The following is a 24,144-nucleotide window of genomic DNA, read 5'->3' on the forward strand; positions in this document are numbered from 1 at the left end:
ATAACTGATATAAGTATTGAAAACTATAAATATAATGCGATGAATGATCTAATTTATTATTCAGCGCATTGACTTACGGTAAAATTTGATAGCTGATTGTCGGTTTGCTGATTACTTCGTCTACAGCGAGGAGGCATAGTCATCCAATTATTATGAGACCAACAATTCATGGCTCTTTGACAAGGGCAAATTCCTGTGCATTGCAGACTATCTGTTTGTTTTGGCGTACTGACACTGAAAATGGCAAAACGGCAGAATATTAGTCAAATGTCCACTCGTATAGACGATTTGGAATTCAAGGGCACTATATTTATTATTATCTTGAGAGTTGTATAAAACTCATAATGACTACCTACACCAATAACGGAATTATTTATATTTATTTAACAAAATCTAAAATTCGTAAACATCGATTTATTATATATCATTATTTAATAAGTAGTTAAATATTTAATATATATATATATATATAACCCTTTAATAAAATTTACAAGTTTATATTTCATAATAAAATCGAGAATCGTCAATGTATTACCAAAAATTAATATAAATTACTTGGATTTCTTATGAACAGCCACGGGCGACGGAGGAGTATCGTAATTGCCGTAGGGGTTAATTTCCAACGAGGATTTGATGTTCCGTGGCGTGTCGTAGTATTCATCTTGTATAGACGTGTACGGTTTATTCGGCTGTAAAAATAAATGCATTACGATCAAAACCTGACAAACAATACAGAACAAATACAGATAGATTGCTATATGTTTCGTTTCACAGAAAATTTAAAATAAAAATGTATCGGTCGACGTAAAAATGTCAAAAACAAACATTACTTTTAATACTTAGTGACTTGTTTGTACAAGTTTTTTTTACCGTTTCAGATTTATTTATTTTTAAACTATCTTGTTCGATCAAGTTATCGTTCATAGAATAACATTTTCTTTTAAAAATTTTATAAATATATTATTTTATGTGATTTATACTTTATCAAAAACCTACTTTTGTGTTTGTGCACATAATCTTAGGAGTATCGTAGTTATTGAGGTAGGATTGTCTAGGTTTGTCCGAAGTAGTGCATCGGCACACACACATCGTATCTTGTTGCGGTAGAGGCATCGGAGCCTTTTTCACTGGTGTACTCGTTTCCGGTTTCAGGTGTACTGGTTTCGGTGGTCTATTCGGCGCACACGCTTCAGATTGACTGAAATTTGATAATAAATTAATTTTATGATTATTATTCGTGGTGAACTGGCGAACGGATGTCGGTTTAAAATAGGAGTGTAACGATAATAGTTATTTAAATAATTCAAATGATTATCGATTAGTACAATTACTACAATTATTAAGTAACTAGCAATGTTAAAATATATTGCGGTTACATATTATATATGTATAATATGTGTATGTGTTGTTACATATTATGTACACCAACAATTCATTATATTGTATATAATTTATTATTGAATTCTTGATTATTATTTATTTAATGAAATTGATTTTAAATCCATGTATTTACACACATATTTATATTAAATTTATGGTTATTGAATGTTGATAAACGTATAAAATATTTTAATTAAGTGCAACTATTAATAATAAGTTTGCATTATGCGAGTATGAAAAAATGTATAAAACATTGTTTTAAACAAAATAAATTGTTTGAGTCTTAAACGGTTTTATAATGGCTTAAAAGATGTATATAAACCATAAGTTTATAAATAATTAATATCAATTAATTATAATTAATTTTTGTAATAATTAATTGTTAATTATTATTTTTGGTCAGAGGTATTTCACTATTAGATGAAATTAAAAAAAATATTGCAAGTCACAATTTACAAAATTACAATTAAAAGGACAAAAAAAAAGTATTTGAAACATATATTTTAATAATCTTAAACAATTTACAAAACGTTTAAAATAAAAGTTATAGGAATAAAATATGTTAAAATCAAGTTGTTTACATAATATCAAAACAACCTTGGATTTATCGCACGAGTTTTGTATGTATAAAACAAAAAGGTTATTAATGTACTATAATATATATCCGTACTACATTATATTATTATGTAGGTACCGATTTAAATTATAATGCCTATGGTTTAAACTTGTATACACTTACATTTTGTTCACTTTGTCAGTCATGGAGGCGCATACTTTTCTAGGTACAGAATACTCGGTACCACACACAGAGCTACATCCGGCACTTCCGCCACTGCTGCTACTCTGCGATGACATATATCCGCAACACTGATGTCCATTATTCATTTCTGGTATGTAATTCACTGAATAAAACAAATACAAATTACAATAGATTTTAGATTAGGAGCCTAAAGAACTTGTGCTTAGTCGTCAATAAGGTCTTGTATCGGTATGATACAATATATATATATATATGTATAGTAGGTATATAATAGTAATACATATACGTATATAACTATATAAATGAATGACTGCAGTATTTTTAAAATCGATAAAAGTATGGAAACGTCTTACTTTTACTATTTATTGTTAAGTAAAACAATACTCCGATCTAAAAGGACGCGATTGTATTGTTTCTAATCACGAAATATTCAGGTCAATCGGAATGAATGTTTTCCCTGTCTGTTAAATTTACAATTCAATCATTTTGTTCATCAAAATGTACCTACATAATAATATTGTATTGTAAATTACGTCTTTATTTTGGACGGTTACGCGTGTATGTGTATTATACTTAGTAAATTCAAATCTAGAAGCGGCAACTCAGATTGTTCCTTTGCACGGTAAAATAACATTTAAACGGACATTAATGAAGTTTAAGGAGAATGATTTTATTGTTATCGGTGGACCGTATCATCATGGATATATTATGATTATTGTATTACGTTCATTACAAATTTAATTGGACACTATCAAACGATCGACAGAATAATGCGTTTAATATTTCATCGAGTTAAATTTTATGAATAAGTAAGTTATTTTGTAATAAATTATTTTTTTAGTTCAGTATTTATTTTTGTGTAAAATGAATTCATAGAACAATAATGGAAGTTTTTGTATCTGAAATAAAAAGCATATGTATACATATATATTATATAGTATATACCCTACTATTATAGCATGTATAGGTTATAAGAACAGAATCGCGTGTTGGACTCTACGACGTTGTTACAAAATATATTATAAGAGGGAGGAACATCTTAAATTGTCAGGAAGAATGTAGCAAATGTGTTGAGACATTGCCAAAAAGGTTACAAATTCAGAAAAGCTCAAAGGTACACTTAGGTAACACACGGATACGTATTTGGCCTTGTAATACTCTTAACATACCATAATAATATGTTTGATACCTTTATTCGAATATCGCAATCCTTCTATTCTACGTACGTATATATGGTATACGGTTTTTATTTTGCAATCTTAACTTAAGTGTTGTGTTCGTGTTGTATAATTAAATAGTATAGTTGTTAACCATGTATTAATAACGGATTTATTATCGAGTATAGTAAAGGATATGCACTTGGTATTAAAGCGGGCCTGAGTTGTTATTTGCTTATAATAAATAATAACATCAACGTTATTGTTTCATATATTAAATTTATTTTTGGCCTTAGAATAGTTGATCATTATTATTTCAAATTATATGAACATTTTTTTCGCTGTTATTAGTGTGTAATACTAAAAAATGAATTAGTGATATGCTTCCAGAGATCAAAACTATAATATTATGTGTAGTGTTTTTTATGAGCTGTTTATAACTTCATAATTATTCAGTTTATACACATTTAATGTGATAATTACAATTTTTTTTTATAGCTATACTTAACAATATTATTGTTTAAGAGGACGTCACACCTGTTGTATGAGTCGTTCCATCTTACATATAATATACAACATAGCAAATTTACGTTCAGCAGAATCTATTTTATGTTATTAGCTTTAATATTGGAGTACATTTATTTATTATCAAACTTAGAGGTAAGAATATTACCTAGTCCATAGGCTTTTATTGATGTAGTTATATGTATTATTTAAACCAAATATTTTAGTTATAAAGTATTGATTTAGTAGTACCTATATTAAGTTGTATATAAATATTTAAGTATGAATAAACTTACGCGATGATACATTGTTATCCATAGTCCACGCTGGATTAAAGCCTATGCTTCCAGGGGTATTAGCCATGGTCGAAGAACGAGATAAAGCTCCAAGTTTACTAATACAGCTGGCACATCGTTCCAAAGCTGTTTCTGGAGTCCACGTGCATTCCTATTGTTTTAAATCAAACATAATCTATATTATACTTTTATATTTCCAAAAATAAAATCTTTGTTTCAGCATTTGTAACTAGTTGACTATGTACCGAATAAATCGTTGATTATTTTAAAGATAAATTTAAATAATACCATGATGAAATACTATTTCAAAAATTATTTTTATATATTAAGTTATACGTATACCTATATAATTAATAATTATATACGAAATATATTCATATATTATAATTTATAATTCAAAACATATCGTACTACGCTATAAATTTAATTTTTTTTATACCTATAAAAAATATATATTTTTTTAATTTTCCATTGTAAAATTACGTGTATTGTCATTAGAAACAATAATTTCGTTGCTCCTAAATACAAATGTTCTACTTATTATACTTAACATAAGATCGTTTAATACAAATCATACATTTGTGGTTTATTATACTATTTTGAATGTCATTATGATAATAGTTTACCTGTAAGTTTTGATCTTGAAAATCTCCAACAGACGCTGTGTCTCCAAAGTCTGAATTATCTAATCGACTTTCGTTAGATGGCCAACACATGTTGTCTTCACTACTTCTGTCATGAGAATGTTGGTTGAACGAATTTTGATCAGCACCATACTCGGAAGCTCTAGAATCTAAGCGAGATAAGAGACCTCTCCTGGACGGACTTTCTAAAACTGTATTACAGGTGTTATATACTGTTGTTAAATAATATTAGGATTTTTGTTCTTACCTGACATATTTCTAGAAAGCAATCTTTTTCTGGTAGCCAATTTGCCTTCTGCCGCTAAGTTCATGCATCTAGTTATATCATCTCCTTGGTCGGTAAAACACACAAATAAGCCCTCTCCTTTGCCACATCTCGAACCACCCTCGTAGCAAAACCGATTTTCAATAACTCCATATTTTCTGTGAGAATGTATGTGGTACGTTATTAAAATTGAAATACGATGAGTCACACTGCATATTGACAAAATCAAAATATACCTCAAGTGTCGGAGTTCCCAAACACCAGCTAATCTTGGTGGCACTCCGGTTGTCATCGAGAATCTCAAGTCTTGTATGTGTAACCTGGCTGGTCCTGCAGATATTTTCGACTTAGGAGGACAGGATGATATTTGAATCAAAAACTGTTGGTCTGCAAATGCCAATATTAAAATGATTGTTATAGACAAATTTCCATTTCATGTTCAATAAACTAACAATATTGTAAGTGCACGTCTTTCGTATTTCTATGTGAAGTGTATTTTTTTTATATACACACATTATTAGGTGCGGTAAACCATTTTTTTACATCATCCTCATACTTCTGTCTACTTTCCTTTTATTTTGGGTCATTTCCTTTATCCACGTCTCCCTTTTTTCTTACTTGTTATCTTTACAGTTGCTTGCACAATAAACCTCTTTAAATTCTCTATGCATTATTATTATTATTTGCAGACTGTGTACAACCTTCGTTACTCAGAACATTTCCAACTCACGTTATCTCTACATTATGCACCCTTATGGTGAAAAAAACAATAAGAAAGCATGTCTTATATCATTGAAATATCCAACAATAGTTATTAGTTTGTTTAGATATATCTATAATACATTTTTAGTTATAATTTATAATTAAACAATTTGAATAATTTTTTATAGTATTTAACTAAAAAGTTTTAAGAATGTCTCGAAGGAGACAAAACAATATCCATTAATTTAATTTTAATATAATAAGCTCGTTTTAATGTAAATTTAATAGGTTAATATTATAAATATTTTCTCACCGTCTCCCAAGTTCGAAGATATCTTAACTTGCCACTGGATCAGTCTCTCTCGGGTGTCGAACGCTAGTACAACAGTGACGTCTTGGCAAATAATAGCTATCGTGTTGGATTCTTTGTCCAGCGTAAATCCTGAGAATGAAATTTCGATTATAATATTTTTGTTTGTATTAAATTGTTTAAAAAAATATCTCACCAGACTCTACTCCTAAGAAGTGTTGCAGAGACAATGAAGCCTTCGTCTGGCCGTGTTTGTATCGGTCTTTACTGTCCCTGTATAGTTGCAAATGTAGGCAGTCTGAAAATATACAAATTACAATTTTAAACTCCATCAGTCCATCATGTGTGCATCATATCATGTGTCCATCATATTTATCATATATGTGCAATGTTTGAATTTTTATTTTAAATATCATTGTTTAATATTTGTTAGACCATCGGATATCATATATTGATCTATCATCGATTATTTTTTATCGGAAAATATAATTGTTGTTTTTTTTATTTTAAAGTAGGTGTGAACTAAATAATTTTAATTGTAATGTAAACAAAACACATCTAATAATAACTCCGAAATAATAGCATCAGCAATAATAATAATAGTTCACGCCGAAACAATTATTAGATATTCGGAATGAAAAGTCACGGATCTAATATATATTATATATATATTTATTTGTATTTTGTATGTACATAATATTGAAAGCGATTTTATATGTATGAAGACAAGGAACGAGGGGCGTAATCGGCAACGGTGACAAAGTTCCCGTCTGTATGCGTGACTTGTCCCCAGCGAAATTAAAAGTTAAATGTTTCCGGGGACACGAGCTGCAGAGATTTCCTTCTGCTGTGCCGAGTTTTCGTGTTACACCCCCTAACACATACACGCAGACGTTCGTCGAACTCCAATCGATGGATTATCAATCCGCGTAAAATGTTTTCGCATGCACCCCCCGCAGACGGTGCATTTCGTTTCGGTGAAGTTTTATCTTCCTCTCGTCCACCAATCGTCGAATACCAGGGGAAAGAAAAAAAAATAGGGGAACCCAGGTGTTTTAAAGGAAATCACTTCCATTTACACCGAAAAATGTTTCAAAGGCATACTGTGGGGATGAATGGGCTCGAATCCGACGAGCATTTCCTCTGAAAAGGGACAGTTTAACGCGGCGGTGGTGTGTATTTTAGTAGATAGATGGAGTGGCGCGAAGAATAGGGGAGCGTGACAGATTTGTGGCTATGTTAAAATGCTTCCTCGTCGAGTATTTATCAGAAAATGTTCTATTGGTATAAAGCCAAAACTGCCGGAGGACGCCACAGAAGTTTGTCCTCGGAATCGGAAAATTATGTTCGACGGCGCTATCCGCTATCCGTGAAATATTTACTTTCGTGTACACAAATAATTTATATAATAATATCTTTATGGTGAAAAAACAATGGTATCTAAATTATTTCCATTTACGAAAATTACTGAATTAACCTACATATTATAATGTTTCAGTTTTAAAAATATTGATATTAAATTAAAAAAGTTATTTTTATTTCGAGCAGTATTGACTTTTAAATTATTATTTTAAGGTTTTAAGCATTAATAATACAGTTTTAAAATATGAACTCAATCATCTATTCAACGATGAGATTGGTTTCTTAAACTTCTATAATAATACATTATTATGTATAATGTATTACATTATAATACATTATCGAAAATTTACAAATATCAATTTATGAAATTATTATTGTAAAAGTGGTGTATATGTATATTGTATATATAAATTATATTTAGTATCATTTTATTAATTTTAGTAAATACGTATTAATATTAAATTCAATTTAGATACGGAATTTAATTTGAAACTTTGTCATTAGTTAAAGCGGATTGAAAACTGTTGCTTTGCCAAACTACTATTCAAACATTTAAGTGCTATTAGCCTATTGAAGGGATTTATAAAGCTTATTTGAGAATTATATGATTTTTATAATAACTATTATTGTTAACTTATGAAAAATAATAGAGTAGTTATATAATATTTATCGCGCTTAAAAACCATTTGTATAAAATCGATAATGGAACTATTATTCAATCATAGGCACTAATTTTAGGTAAGTATAAAGTATTTATTGATAATTTTCTAATTATATAATTGATTTATACAATGTATTTAAAAAATAATATATTTATAATACACATAATCTCGTTAGTTTGAAAAATATTTGATTTAAATGTGAACAATCTATACAATCTTTAGTTGTATGTGAACGATGAAACCATGAAAAACAATAGTTCGACGACAACAATATATGTATATATGCATCAAAACTGTATATCCAAAAACTTTCAAATGTTGGCGATAGACATTGTAATTCCCTCGCGTGTCGCATTTCCTTGCTTTTTGATGACATAAAATCGTGCCGAACAATCGTTAAAGAACAACCGAAACAATATTAAAGTAATTACATTTACTGCGCATACCTTTATTATTATATTATAATATTATGTACGTAATATGCCTATGCGTGTACAAGTTTAATATTAATAAAATAATAATATATTAATTTTAATTTCTAGTACGGTATTTGAAATAAGCAATAAAAATAACGATAACAACGATATAGGTAATAATAAGGTCGATAATTATCACAATTCCGTGATGAGACCGTGGTGCGTAAATTACTGTTCAAGTATACCTATATAATAATAATATTCAAAAAACCGAAAAGGTCACACGGCCCGCGTTTCCCTACGACTATTACACACAATATGGGTTTCGTTTTTATTTTCGTATACATAATTGAACAATGCTAATGCGCGTTAGTTTAGCTAATACGGAATAAATAATGTACGAAAGAACGACAGTCATGCTCCAATATATTAAATTTACGATTGAAATGTGCGAGGTCGGCTTTTTCGAGTTCCAGGTTAAATGTACGTTAAAATATAATATTATTATGTAGTATTGTGTACACACCAAAACACTATTTTACGCGTTTAATGACATTAAAAAAAAAAAAAGGAAAATCTATCCGTTAGTAATGGGAAACACGATTTTCAACAACGTATTCGCGTGATGATAACTGATAAGTAAAATAATAACTCGTTTTTATCAAATTGATAAAAATGTGAAAGAATTAAAAAAAAAAAAATGAAGATGAAAATTTACGTCAACGTTTCGTAATATTAATAACCAGTACTTTGCGTGTACTTACGTTTATATACACATAATCGTGTGTACCTAAAAATATATAATATATTATACTAACGACGGCAGCGACGCGGTTATTCTTAAATTGGATCACTGTATAGCTGCGCAGTATATAAATACGAGGGCCATAACGTCCAGATACACCACAAAGTACCGCAATAAAGGTTTTTTTCTCCTCTGTTTCCTACACACGACGAAGGCAAATTATTATTGTCCCGTCGACTCGCGTCATACACGATATGCGGTGTATGACACGCAATTTTTCGTCCACCCGGAACTGACTATATTATACGATATAATATTTCAGACTTGACTTGGTTGGGGAAAATCTTCCGTTACAATACCCCCTGCCAATTTATACGATTAATTGGCCAATCATAATTTATAAGCAGTGATATAGATTGTATAGATTATGTAGAGACCCCATCTTATACATATATATGTGTACAGTGCACATCTTATACATATGATATTATTATATTCAGGGCTTTGAATTTGAAATGAATTTTCACAAAAAAATTTAATGTATATGAAATTATGAGAAAAAATTTTTTTTTGTATAATATAATATATTGATAACATAGTATAGGAAACGTTGATGGAGTACGATTAATAATCGATGATAATAATTATAGCCGTGGTTAAAGAATAACCTTGTCTTTGGTTATAATTATAGATAAGTACCTATTTATAATCGATTTTCACTTGGGTGTGAATTTCAACAAATTTAAAAATCCGTGCAGGACATGTTTGAATAGTTTGGTGAATGACGGCGGTCGGCAAACCGTGAGTATAATGATATATCATTATTATTTTATTATTATTATCATGTATTACGACGTCGTGTATAATATAAGCTTATGTATAACTATCGAGCAAACAGTACGGTATTTAATAAATCCATCAACGCTCGCGAATATAGTTACGACACAATGTACAGGAGATCTAGACGATTCGTAAATTATTTACAGGCACACTCCGGAAGGCCGTGTTTTTCCGTCTTCTACAGATGTTTACGATTTTATAATCGTTATAGCGTGTAGTGGTGTTAATTATATAATGTGCCATCGTGACGTGTAGGTGCACTATACTACTTATCTAAATTTTTTTTTACATTGAAATAACTTTATCAGTCTTTGTCAACATCTTAGGTATAACTTGGGATGGGTAGCGTGTCTAGCTCGTTACTACCCTCTTCTTTAATAAGAGAATTTTCACTGTGTGAATGTTACTCCCATTGGATTGAGTCGGAGAACTTATATAGAACCTACCTATATAGGTACAATTAAAAGAACCAAGTTTTGTTTTTTTTGAGAAGGAGGGCGAGTGGTAAAGAGAGGGACTGTATCCTTTATATTTTCTCCTTATTAATCTCTGTAGATATTTTTCTTACACGCTTTCTACTAAGTTAGTATATATTTGCAAATGGCTTGTAATAAATATACATTTATATAAATATTTATATACATAAAATAATATTTATCCAATATGAGTCACCAACCATACAACCCCTATTTTTCTTTTAATAATGTATTTATTCAGATTCTAACTATTGACATTTTCAAACATACTTAAGGACCATATTTTCAATTATTTAGATTTATAAATACAAAATCAGGTAAATAGTTTATAGTAGAAAAGATTGATTCTCATTTGAAAAAAGAAGTTTGTATTTTCACGGAATACTTATTAAATTAAACAATCTAAGTATTTTTAAATTTTAGAAATTGTCTTGCAGTACACTCGTTCTTAACAAATTGTATGCCTTATTGAAAAACAAAACATATTTTTGTAACTTATTATCCAATTTATATTTGACATATTTGTGGGCTAAGCTGCTTGGTTCTAATCTAATTGCGCAGATGCGACTATCTTTACGTAAAAGTGTTTTCATTGAAATATAAAAGTTAATTCCTATACTACTTACTACTATAGCAATATAGTATTGAGTATTCCGTATCGTTTAAACTTTAAATATCTAAAATATAATTATATTTAGACATACAATAAACTCTTTACATTTTTCAGTTTTTCGAAGAAGCTATGTTGTAATAATAAGTAATCTTTAAGTAAATACAATGAAAAACTTTTCTTTCATTTTCTTAGTAGTACAAATATGACTCATTTAGCAGAATCGATTAAATCATTTATTATTCCTCGAAAACAATAATTTAAAATACGTTGTTATAATAGGTAATAATATATTATTATAAATTATAATATTATATAAATAACGCTTTTTTTTCTTCTGTTCATTTTCAATTCACGGCAGACTAAATTTTCTTCTCTTTTTATACGGCTAGTTAATTGAAGTATATTTATAGTTTTTTTTTTTTTGAATCGAGAACGATTTCATGCATAGTTAGATCGACGCACCGAATTGTATTGTAATATGCGAATTCAATTTGCACGGGGAGGTAACAACAGTGCCTCCGAGGAATAAGAAATGGAATTGGTTTCATGACGGGGAAAAAAACAATGCGATGAGTAACTTGCAGGGGTCGAATCGTCATCGTCGCCGGAATCATCGCCAAATTCCGACAAAAATGTCATGGGATCGCAAATCTTAATGACTTCAGCGTTCTTGACGTCTTTGGTTTTAGGACAAATTGAATTCTGTCATCATCATCATCCTCCTCCAAATTGCTTTAACGTTTATAATCGAGTATTTAAATTAGACAGTCGTCTGTTGTTTGCCTTTCTCTTTGTCCGACAACGTTATCAATTATTATTACTATTATTATTATGGTTATTATAATCATCATTATCATTATATTGCGTTCACAATATTTGAGTGTATGTATTTATTTTAGGTATACTATATATATAGTGCTGGTCGCTGGGAGAAGCTATAGTTAATGTCTAACCTATGATACATCTTGAAATATTTATAAGTGGTACTGTTGTATAAGTATATCTAGCGATACTGTAATTATATATATTATATAAACTCTAATTTGACTTAAGTAGTCTTAATGTGCGTAATATGTATTATAAAATTTGTATGACTTTATGAAGTTGTGGTAATGTGCTATATATCTTATATTTGACTAACGTCCAAAATTGTGTATTTAAATTATGATTTATATATAGCCATATTATTTTAGTTATGACAATTACAGTGTTCAAATGAATGTATAATATTATCGTCTATGTGTTATGTAAATTAAACATGAAAACTAATCGATAAATTATGTTAATATCGAATTGTAGTGCAAATGTATTAAGTGCAAGAAATAATATACACCACGAGATAAACTACATCAGCCAATCGTCTGTGTCAAAGGTATGTACAAAAAAGGTTTAGTGGTGAACATAATTATTCAGCATTTTTTACTAGTCCTTATTCAAACAAAACTTGATTAAATAAAATAGTTTTTTATTCTTGTATAATATTATTGTCTTTTGCTTTATTTTACAGTGCTTTTAAATATTATATATTTTTTTACAATTTCATTATTTTCATGATAAAATGGTAAAATATATTTAAAATAATTTACAAATCAATACAATAATATTGTAGTCTTGCGTTTTCGTTTCCAAAATGATCACAACTGTACAGACGTTATATGGATAAATAAGACAATAGTTTTCATTTGATATTGATAATTTATATTTACAAAAAATTACTATTTTGACGGATTATTAATTTCATAGTATTTCATTGGTTTTCCTTATTATTTTGTCTATTGTTTTAGTATATATATATACATAAAACAACGATGAAGGGATGCGGGTATATTAATCAGGGAAATTAGATTTATAATTAACATACGTAATAAGACGACGGTGAGATATATTTTACTGAATAATAAAAAACATACTATTTATTTATTTATTTATAAATGGATGAGAACCCTTTAGAATAATAGAACAGTAAATTATATAAATCATGACAAATAATATTTAGACAGTAACAACATACACAACAACTAACATTTTTGAAGAATCTTGAAAGAATAATAATAATCATTAAAAATAAACAAGATATGACAGTGGATAATAATAAATTTACATTTAAAAGTTATTGGCATCAGAACTTAGTGCTACCTACATAAACATTGTTCTTAAAAACATGACGTGACATAAAAAAAAAAATCAATCTGATTTAATAATATTGCTAGCTAAAGGAAATATGATATTATATTATAATTATACATGTGCTACAATAGTATTGAAGATGCAATATTATTGAAAGATGTAAAACAGCCAGGGACGTACGCAGAAAAAAGTTTTGGGGGGTGTTTTTGAAAATCAGTTATTGAAAAGAAGAACTTTTTTTAATAAATATACAAAAATTTTTTATGAAAATTAGGTATACTTAAAATACTTTTTTTAAATACAAACATTGATATAACAAAATTAACATTAAAATTGAATAAGTAAATAACCATGCAAAAGCCCAAGTATTTCGGGGGTATACGTCCCTGCAGAAAACAGCAGTAAAGAAACTAATAAAATCGTATACATATCTGGATTAAAAAAAAAGAAGTAGAATAGATTATCATGTCGGATTCAAAAAAAAAAATTAAAGTTGTAGAAGTGGATTTTCAGTGATTGAGGATAAAGCTATTTGTTGTAAACCGACCAAACAAACGGCTCAAAAGAAAAAGTTGTTATTGCAATATCGAGAATTCAAAAACCACTTAATTTAATCGCTTATACTAAAATAATATACAATAATATTTTTATTAAACTCAGTGGATACGATTTAAAATCTCAGGACCCAATGTTAATAACGTTCTTTTGCAAATTACATAATGAGAATTATGATTTATGGTTACATAAATGACGAATCGCTATTAACCTGTACCCAAAACATGCATGGTATATTATATATAATTTGATTTTTTCGAGAACCATTTATCTCGCACCCGTCGCCCGTTTGGTCTGTCAAAACGTTTTGGGTGAAAACACCCGGCGTAGGTACCTATATATGCACACACAGCTATTTCCGGTGTCAAAAACAGACGGTTTCCAAAAGTTTGAGCACGCGCGTCCAAAAACGATTTCGAAAAATGCAAGACCTTTTTCTTCTCACGCGCGGACACAGTTCATGTTACACTACCGCTACTTGCATTATAAACGCAGTCAAAAAAGGTAGTTTCGGTCTTTCTTGCGGAAACGTGTTAGGCGTGCGTATATGTTGTTGTATACATAAACGTGATAATATATAATATAATATCATAACGACAATAATATTCCAACACGTGACTTTTGCGAGCACGTGACAAGCGGAGCAGATGACGTCTAGCCGTCGTCCCGTGGGATTATTGTTATACGTTATTGAAACCCCCGCGACGGGTTTTTAATTAACACGCGGTCAATTTACCGGGATACCGTAAAATAATTCTTAAACTGTCCGAAAGTTTTGTGGCTACACCGTTACACGGTCACACTCTCTGGTTATTGTTATAAATCAATCAGAAAAATAAACGGTATGTTGTGGAACAACACTATATTATATGTAGGTATTATATACAGTATAATAATAATATATATATTATTATAGCTAGGTTTTCGGACAGAATGTATCGCGAGTTATTGGATTTTTGTCAAATGGCCACTTAAAATACAGTTTGATGACAGAAATCCAAACGGAAATTTTCACTTATCTTCGAACCACCAACCATTTAATTGAATTTCTTATTATTTTATTAATTGTCATGATAAAAAATATGTATACTTATATTATATTATCTACCTCTAATAATCCATATTATAATATTGTCGATATACGCGAATATAGCGTACGTTGTATATACCGATATATTATATGATTGCTGCAGTCGGTCCTACATTACAACCCACGAGTAGTACACTATACCTATTAATACATTTAGTTTAGAAAAATATTTTCTGATTTTCGTTTTGAGAATTAAATATAGGATCAACATTGTACTGTAGTGTAGATGCATATGAATCATTTGAAAGTAGACCGACGTACTTATGTACGTAGTTCGTACTGACTTCGTAGCTGTAAAGTATATTTTTACGCAGTTTAGAATTTGCATAATATTTATCGTAATTTATCATTCTTTAAAAAAATGTGACCATAACATTTATTTAAAATTATTTGAAAAAAAAAACATCATGAAGATATTATTTATATTTATGGGAAACTCAAAACAAATAAATTATTTGGTTGAAAGAATATCACATAAATTACCGTAGTATAAACAATAAACACCTTGTGTCGGAATATAAAATATCCAATCTTGTAAAATAAAATGATCGACATTTATTTTATAAGCTTATAGTTAAGTATTATAGTATTACAATATTAATAAAATAATATATATATATATATAAAACGAATACTTGATGACGAGGCGACGACAATTTGGTGGCTACGTAATTACATTTTAGCGAACTGACAAGATTATATTGTAAAGTAGTATATAATACCTTTATTAGAGCGAGTGGATTTTTTTTAAAATGTAAATACTCACCATTTTTAATTAATTTCGCGTTTTTTAAATTATTATTGTTCACCTGCAAGTAAATCGATTGTGTGAAACGCGTGGTTTATTGCGACGGCACAGTGTATTTCGGTAGAACGTGTCGCACCGGGTTCTCTGACAACGCGTGTTTATTTTCTCAAAAAGAAAAAATCCATAATGATTTACACGAATGAACTACTCGTCTATATTATTATACACACGCGAGTGCCGACTATAAGTATATAGGCGCGAAACACATCGTCGTTACCCTGCATACTGCAGTACGAGAAACACGATCGCGATGGCAGTGGTGCGCACGGTTTATATTATGATATAATTTTATTCGCACAAAATCTGTTTTCAAACCGATATAATACAACTTTTGGAGAGCAGTAATGACAACTACGACATTGCGTGTACATATATATTCGAACGTTATTATTAGAAGCGGTCGACGGCTCTTGTAAAACGCGCAAAATGAAATACCTACCCATCTGTGTATATACATTATTCTTTTTCATCGACATCGTCGTACACGGCCCGTCTCGGCTGCCGCGCCACACTTGTAATAATAATAATAATATATATATACGTACGTCGGTGCGTGATGATTGTAGTGGTGGCAATCGGGGTGGCGCGGCGGTGCATAAAGTGTATATAACACACAAAGAATATTGTGCCGTACGCGAAACGCGTGGCCGCGGGGGTAGTGGAAATCGAAAGTAAACAAAACGGAGAAAAAGAAACGTAAAAATTCGTTTCGCCGACAAATACCTACAACATAATAATATTATATAACCTACCTATACAGACACACACACATAATATATATAAATTACACGCTCGTGTCGATATTAAACGAACGCAATAAATAATAATGTACAGGGTGAATATTACTAAGCACGCTCACCACTTTTTTTTCAAAATGCCGTTACTTACTCAAAAATCTGTTTTAGACATTTTTAAAGAATATTTTAACGTATTATCTATGTCATAATTCGAACGAATAGTTTTTAAGTTATTTAACTTTGTGTAACATAGGTCCATCGTCCATGATGATAAGTTTGGAAGATATGAGAACTATTTAATCAAAAGTTTTATTTAATTGCATAATTTAATTTTATTTAAAAAATTGTAGATTTATTATTAGAATTTATCGATATTGACGACATTTATAATTTTTTAAAAATGGCAGTCAAATGATCAAAAATATATAACATTTATTTAATATTTTTATAAAACTATTCATAAGACTATTATCCGGATACAAACATTTTAATAACTGAGAAGCTGGTAAACTGCTCGTTTGAATTTTGAAACATCACTTTCAATAAAATTATCCACTAAATAATTTATATTAAAAAAATGAGGGGGGGGGTAATTTGAATAGATGTACTCCTATATAGTAGTTAAAAATATTTTGAGATTTTTAAAACAAATATAATAATATATATTAAAAAAAATATATTATTATTTAATAATTCCAAAAATCAAAATTTGAATAATTTCATTATTAAAGGAACAACTGGGAGTGAGTATGCTTGGTAAATTACCCTGTATAATATTTCTGAATTTTAGGGTGACGGCGGTATTCAGGAATAATGATATATTATAATAAGGCTGATACCTCCTCAACCTGATATTATATTATTTTTTGTTATTACAATCGAGATTTTTATTGCAAACTTCCTCCTCTCACGAGCGGAATATTTCGTGACAATAATAACAGTAGTACGGTTTGGGAATATAAAAATAATAAGAATAATCGATTCTCGCTCGCGTTGCAGCGTTATATTAATCGTGGGTACTTTTCGTTTTTAATCCTGCCGTTCCGGCATTGCAAGTCGCGGTTGCCAAAGCCCTTGGGGAACGAGTGGATACACTGTGGGTGGACGTGCTCGTTTTCCCCCCTCTTTACAGCGATACGATATCTTATATACATAAAAGGACCGGCCAAAGGCTCCTCCAGGCGTTTTGTCCCTTTTTGCCCAGACCGTTCGCCTCCTTTTTTTTCCGTTTCAAAGGGCGCGCGCAGCTATTTTCCATCCGTCGTCACGAGTTAAATCGTATTACCGGCCCGCCATAGACATACCGACCATACATAATAAAATACTTGTGTATTTGTGTGTGTCCGTGCGTGTAGAAGTGTGTGCGTCCCCGTGGGCGAACTAAAGATGTATAGTAGCTCTTGTCATGTAAACTAAACAATTTTTTCACACAGAAAAAATATTATAATAATTATATCTAGGGTTCGCAGAAAATGTTGTGAAGTTTATTTCTCGACCAATTCACGAAATATATTTCATTTTTCCGAAAAATAAAAACAGAAAATATATTTATTTTGCTATTATAAAAACTAGACGTGCACTTAAGTACCACACAAAATATAATAGTATGTGTTCATTCGTAGCCCTTATCTGGCTTAACCTTTAGTTACATTTTCTCTACGCTGTAATACAATTATTATGTTCTATATATTATATACCTATATGTATATTACAAATGTAATATATTTAATATTTATTTGGTTCTTAAAACTCTAATATTGTTTCCATAAAGTGGTATCGCATCATCGAATTGACATTCTCGTATGTTATCCCGTTGTTGTGGATACTCGCCACAAATATACCATCATATTATTGTGATAATATACCTTTATAGATAATGACTGCATGTTATACAGACAAAATTATATTATTAAAATTATTACATCCTATAGACTATAGTGTACACGTGTATTGATTTTATTGGCTGTCGGCGGTCACATGACAAATGAAATGGTCTGTAGGGGCTTCGTGATAATCATTTTTCATCGGTACACGTCAAAAACTACCGCCGCAAACGGTTATTCCCCGGTCTTGTGTAAAATATGTATATAACTTGCCTGTTTTCCCAGGCGAAACGCGAATAATAAATAAGTAAACCTTGTCAGTTGTATTGCTCGCCACCCGACAATTGTTGTAAATAAAACAAATATCGAAAAAAAAAATGAATTATTATTGTTTTTCTTTCTTTTTTTTTCTTTCGTAGTCGTTTTTTTTTACTATACCATCTCTTTTTTACCGTACGCGCGAGATTTTGTCAACATTTTTTTTCTTTATTGTTTCTGTAAAGCCGCGACGACGACTACATGACGTGTGTTTTCTTAAATAAAGCCAAACTGAATTATTTGTCACGTCTTCGTACGAACATGGTATAAGTATATTATTCTGCGTGCGCTTTTCACCGCATTATATTATCATTATTATTATTACTATTGTATACGAAATGTTATTTTCTAATTTCCGAATTTGTTTTACACACCTCGTCATCTCTTAAAAAGCGAAAAATAGTACAAATATAAAACCAAAATCGTTTTTAATCGATTTACGTCTCAGTTTTCTTTTATTAAAATGTGTGTGCTTCCCATTAAAATTATTGCTTGTAAGTCATTACCTATTCGGCTTCGATGGATATTTTATATTTAAGTGCGCAGATGTTTACACGTGTAGACGTGTAGTGTGTATACTGTGTTATGACTGTTATGTACGTTATAATGAGAACTCATAATATTGTGCATTGAACTAAGTATTTTTACAAGTATTATTTTACGAGTGAACTTGAGCCATCATATACTTGGTATTATATTCATTTGATGAAAAACCACTTTGGTTACCAATACATTTGAATGTAGTTTTTAATCAGTACTGTTACTAAAACAAACACAGTCGAACAAAACGCGAACAAACATATCGTTCGTCGAGAGCAGTTGGGGAGATCGTCAATTTCACATAATTATTAAATCGACGGGAGATCTCGTGTATTAAATAATAATAAGATGATATTATATCGATCGTTAAGGAACACTCGACGTTTGTTGCCTCGAAAAGGTTAGGTATAGCTAGCGTTGTAATAGAGCAAGAGTCTTATCAAAACTATAAACTAAATCGTTATGGCACCCCTCTTTATTATTATATTATACACGTCTTGAATTCTGCAGTATTCAATCGTTTGCGGTGTGTATTCCTCACGTTTTGCGGTTACGGTCAAACACAATTGTGGTGTAGAGGATTTGACTGTGAGACGTGGGTGTAATATAATAGCCATCGTACCTACAACTATAGACGGCCTGGGATCGCGTTGCCTGGCTGTATTAACTCTGCACGAATCTCGACTTGTTCAAACGGTGTGTGTATTAGCGTCATTTGAATGCGTTTTACTATAATATATGCGCGTTCCTATTATATTAAATTTGCGTAGTAAATTAATCAAAAAAAACTTTCAAATTTAGTAACAAAGTCTCAATAACACACAATAGGATAATATGTACGACGACGATGACGTACTTATTATATATCCGTTTTAATAATATAATTCTGGTACAGGCGCACAGCAACCATTCAAATTATTATTAAACAGGTGTTTTGTCGAATCGATTGAACACAATGGCGTGACAACACGTTTACTGCGCCGTATTACAGAAGTTCGCCAGGCCAAGCGGTCATAGAACATGTCCACGTGCACGTGGCCGGAATGGTCAACCGCGGTCTCAGCGGGACGGCGAATGGTAGCAACCGACAAAATATTGTGTTATTTTTATATGAAATATTTTTTCCGGCGTGTTAATCGTTGTGTACGCTGCTTTTGGGAATACGAACGACAAAAGTTTACGACCTAAATGTGTATAAAAAAATAAACAAGTCAAAGGAGCGGGGGAAATAAAGAAATCTTAAATTTATATACTTTATCGTCGATAACAGTATACGTATTTAGGTAGGTAGACGGTAAATAAAATATTATGGATTGTGGCACAGGCCACCGCTGTTACGACTCTCGGCAAACGGGGATGGCGCGCTTTACGGCGTACGATAACGTTTGAATGTAAATTGAGCTAATTTTCTTCGGTAGACCTAACCCTCTATTCGCGTTCCCGATGTCCGAGTGCATGCCACGTTACTATTTGTCGTCTCTCGTAATGCGTATAATATTATTTATAATAACTAGCAAGTCGATTTCCGGGCCATGGGGTGAAATAATTACGAGGGACCGATAAAGTCGATTGTATATATACTTTAGTCGTCTCTGCCGTCCCCTACGCCAATATACGACCTTTATGATATTTCGGGAGATCGACTTGCTGATATATGTATATATATATATATTTGTTTGTGTGTGCGACGTTATATTGTATTAATGGTACGTCAGGTGGAAAAGGCATAGACGAAAGAATGGGGAGAAAAATAAAGAAACGTATAATATTATACGGAGGGGAAACGCATTTTCCGCAAAAGCTTATACTCAAACAATAACTTTATGAATTATGATCGTTGCGTTTTATACGGGTGGAAACGAACCTAATGGCTTTCGGCGGTTTCATTTGCAACGGATACTACCTATGTATTTTTTTTCTTATAGAGGACAGCTCCGGAGGATGTACTCACGGACTCGCGGTGGATAATAACAACACGCGATCGAAAATCACGCGTCCGATTTAATCAGCGTTTTTCACTTTTAAGCTGAAAATAAGCTCTTAACACGAAAACGATTTGCTCAGCGATATTTATTTTCACACGAACATTTTATCGATTTGTGAATGCTGGGTCAGTTACTTCCTGATGCCATTTCTACCGCCATATCGTCAAAATGCAGTACAGGTAATATACGTATTTTATATGGCGACGTGTTAAAGATTTTTACGTTTATAGGCATGTCATAATGTTGTTGTTGTCACAATAGAGGAAAATTAAATGATAATTAATAAATGTTATATATATATAAACTTTACTATACATTTTTTTACGATATTACATTTTTATATATTTACCTCAATAGTATACAAGATTTTATTTAAATCAAAATAACTTACATTTTCTTAGTTTTTATGTTACTATAGTTCATCGAAGTAACTTTTTGAGCTTAATTTAATTACAGAATGAGGTAATCAATATTTTAAAATATGGAAAGATAGTTTTTAAACACATTTTATAATACTAAGTATCAATATCTACATATAAATCTACATTTTATTAATATGCTTTCAATAAGACTATTGATACACCATTTAAATCTTTAAAAATATTAATCAGGAAAACCATAGTAATTTGTACTTTATTCTAGAAAGTATCCAATAAAATAAAAATAATAATTAATATGTATGAAATTGTATTGTTTAAGTAAGTTTATTATTATTATTATAAAGAATATCATAATTATTATAATCCAATAGGAGCACATAACCTATAATCTTTCATAGGATCAGTGGTTCATCTTTCTTCATGACGTCTTTTGTGTTTTTTATAAACTTTTTATATTATTATTCAGCAATTTTCAATAAAAAAATACCAGATTTTCTATTTTCTATTCTTTTAGTAAAACAAAAAAAAACCCAAACATTAAAAAAAAACGATTAGGTATTTTGTGCAATGTGCATCTTTATACGAATAATAATAATAATAATAATATTATTATAATCATTGATTGTAAAGACACTCTAAATAATAATAATTAATTAAAAATTTAAATTTAAATCTTGTGTAGTTGCTTAATAATTACCCAACAACTAATGCATATTATATTGTTTAACATTGTTTTTCTCAAAATTAAAACAGTGATTAGTTCGTATTATTTTTTATGCCTGATGTATTTGTCATTTTGTCGTATACGGATCTTCTTACACATTAAACTGATTATAAATTTATATAATTTAATAATTATTATTATAATTATAACTAGGTATTTCAAATAATTTATTTTATTCTGCATGACTTATAACAATTATGCTTATAATTGATACATCGAGTTTGAATTTGTTTTCTGTTGTCCAAATTGCACGGAAAATCGTTTTTTAATTTAAATATTTTCATTAGTGACGGGTTCAAATTAATTGATTTAAGAACTTGGTTACGGAGCTTAAACAGATACGAGATCATATACAATATTATATTATGAATTATAATGTATAATACTATTATTATTCCATCTCTTCTAAACGAAACAAAGGAACGCTGTGTTATGTGACTGACAGCTCGTCGTCGCGGTGCGCCTGCACTTTCACAATACGGAGTTGTGGCAACTATATACGTATAAGTACGTTCTATACATGACGGTAAACAGTAATATGGCCGATACTGCGGTTGGCGGATGACAAAAAATATAATATATGCATTCAACTGTATTTTGAGTAAAATGTATATTATTATTATTATCGTCATTGTTATTTATATACGGTCGCGAACTGTCAATCACAATGATGAGATGTTTTTATATTTTATTTTTTTTTGCCACTAGACGTAGATGCAAATATAATATTATTATTTTACGCTTACTAACTGCTAACATATAGAACGTCTATGGTAGATCGTAAAAAACCTAATAATGTATGATTAAAAAAGTTCAAAGGCAACTTTTGTTTCGAAAACTGATTTTTACTTTTATATTTACTATAGCGTAGTAGGGTGACGCCTTTAATTAAAAAAAAAGTTAGGTTATTTTACTGTAATGGTATAACGAAACTTGACTGAATTGATTGAAATAAAATAGTGTGTATTTCCATTTTCCAAGCTCACAGGCTGTAAGCTTATACATAACTGTCAAGTTTCTACCTGGTAAATTAAAACTGAACAATAATTATGATATAATGTAAAAGTTTTTTGGAGTGTAAGCACTAGTCACTAATTACAATATGAACATTATTGAACATACTAAAATAATGTATGTTTATAAAGTAATTTTAATAATTTTTATATGTTGAAAAAATAATCTATAACTATTATAGTAATTAGGTGATTTAATTTTATGATGGATTGATACAAGGATGTACCAAATAGAAAATGGAGGAAAATTTACTATTAATTACTGATTATTTCCTTTAAATTATGATGTTTGTTAGTTATTTATATTATTTTAGTTACCTACCCACGGTTATAATAGTTTTTTTTTTATTTTCTTGACATTGGTAAATCTAGAATCATAATTATTAGTATAATTAAATTCGTTTAACCTTATTTTTATTTAAATGAGTATAATTAATATTATTAAACTGTTTTACTGAAAAAAAGAAAATTAATAATTTTTTTAAATTTTATTCAATGGTACATTGAAAACTAAACCAAAATCGCGATATTGTAACGAAAACAAATAAATAGTCTTCAAATTAAATTAATGATATAAATATTGAACAATTATATGAATAATATAAAAAAATATTACCTATTGTCTATTATAATATGTTATTTTATTATCAAGTGAAAAATAATATTGCTTATTACCCGTTAGATATAATTATAGGTACTTTAAAAGCAAATTTAATTGTTCATTTGTTCATAATTATTAATTAGTGGATACCTATATAAAATTCTATAATACCTATGAATCAATTTTGCTATGCACGAGTAATTACAACAAAAATATAAAAAACATTGATAAATAAAAATTTATAATAATAATAATTAATGAATAGTAATTAAAACGTAGAAAATTTAATCGCTTCTTCAATTAGACCTATA

The 24,144-nt window shown here is 29.7% G+C and overlaps 1 protein-coding gene across 2 annotated transcripts in view; it reads right to left on the reverse strand.

Moving 5' to 3' along the window:
• Nucleotides 1-24,144, reverse strand: part of LOC132929305 (uncharacterized) — a 244,656-nt gene that overhangs the window by 5,796 nt on the left and 214,716 nt on the right. For both annotated transcript variants that reach the window (XM_060994561.1, XM_060994562.1), the window contains exons 3-12: nt 6,215-6,316; nt 6,022-6,150; nt 5,243-5,393; nt 4,989-5,164; nt 4,724-4,932; nt 4,098-4,248; nt 2,120-2,282; nt 997-1,198; nt 556-689; nt 78-234 (exon numbers count right to left, since the gene is read on the reverse strand). In XM_060994561.1, the coding sequence (XP_060850544.1) occupies nt 78-234; nt 556-689; nt 997-1,198; nt 2,120-2,282; nt 4,098-4,248; nt 4,724-4,932; nt 4,989-5,164; nt 5,243-5,393; nt 6,022-6,150; nt 6,215-6,316 (1,574 nt within the window). The remainder of the gene's footprint in view (nt 1-77; nt 235-555; nt 690-996; nt 1,199-2,119; nt 2,283-4,097; nt 4,249-4,723; nt 4,933-4,988; nt 5,165-5,242; nt 5,394-6,021; nt 6,151-6,214; nt 6,317-24,144) is intronic.

The sequence above is a fragment of the Rhopalosiphum padi genome, chromosome 4 (genome assembly GCF_020882245.1).
Source record: "Rhopalosiphum padi isolate XX-2018 chromosome 4, ASM2088224v1, whole genome shotgun sequence".
NCBI classification, from domain to species: domain Eukaryota; kingdom Metazoa; phylum Arthropoda; class Insecta; order Hemiptera; family Aphididae; genus Rhopalosiphum; species Rhopalosiphum padi.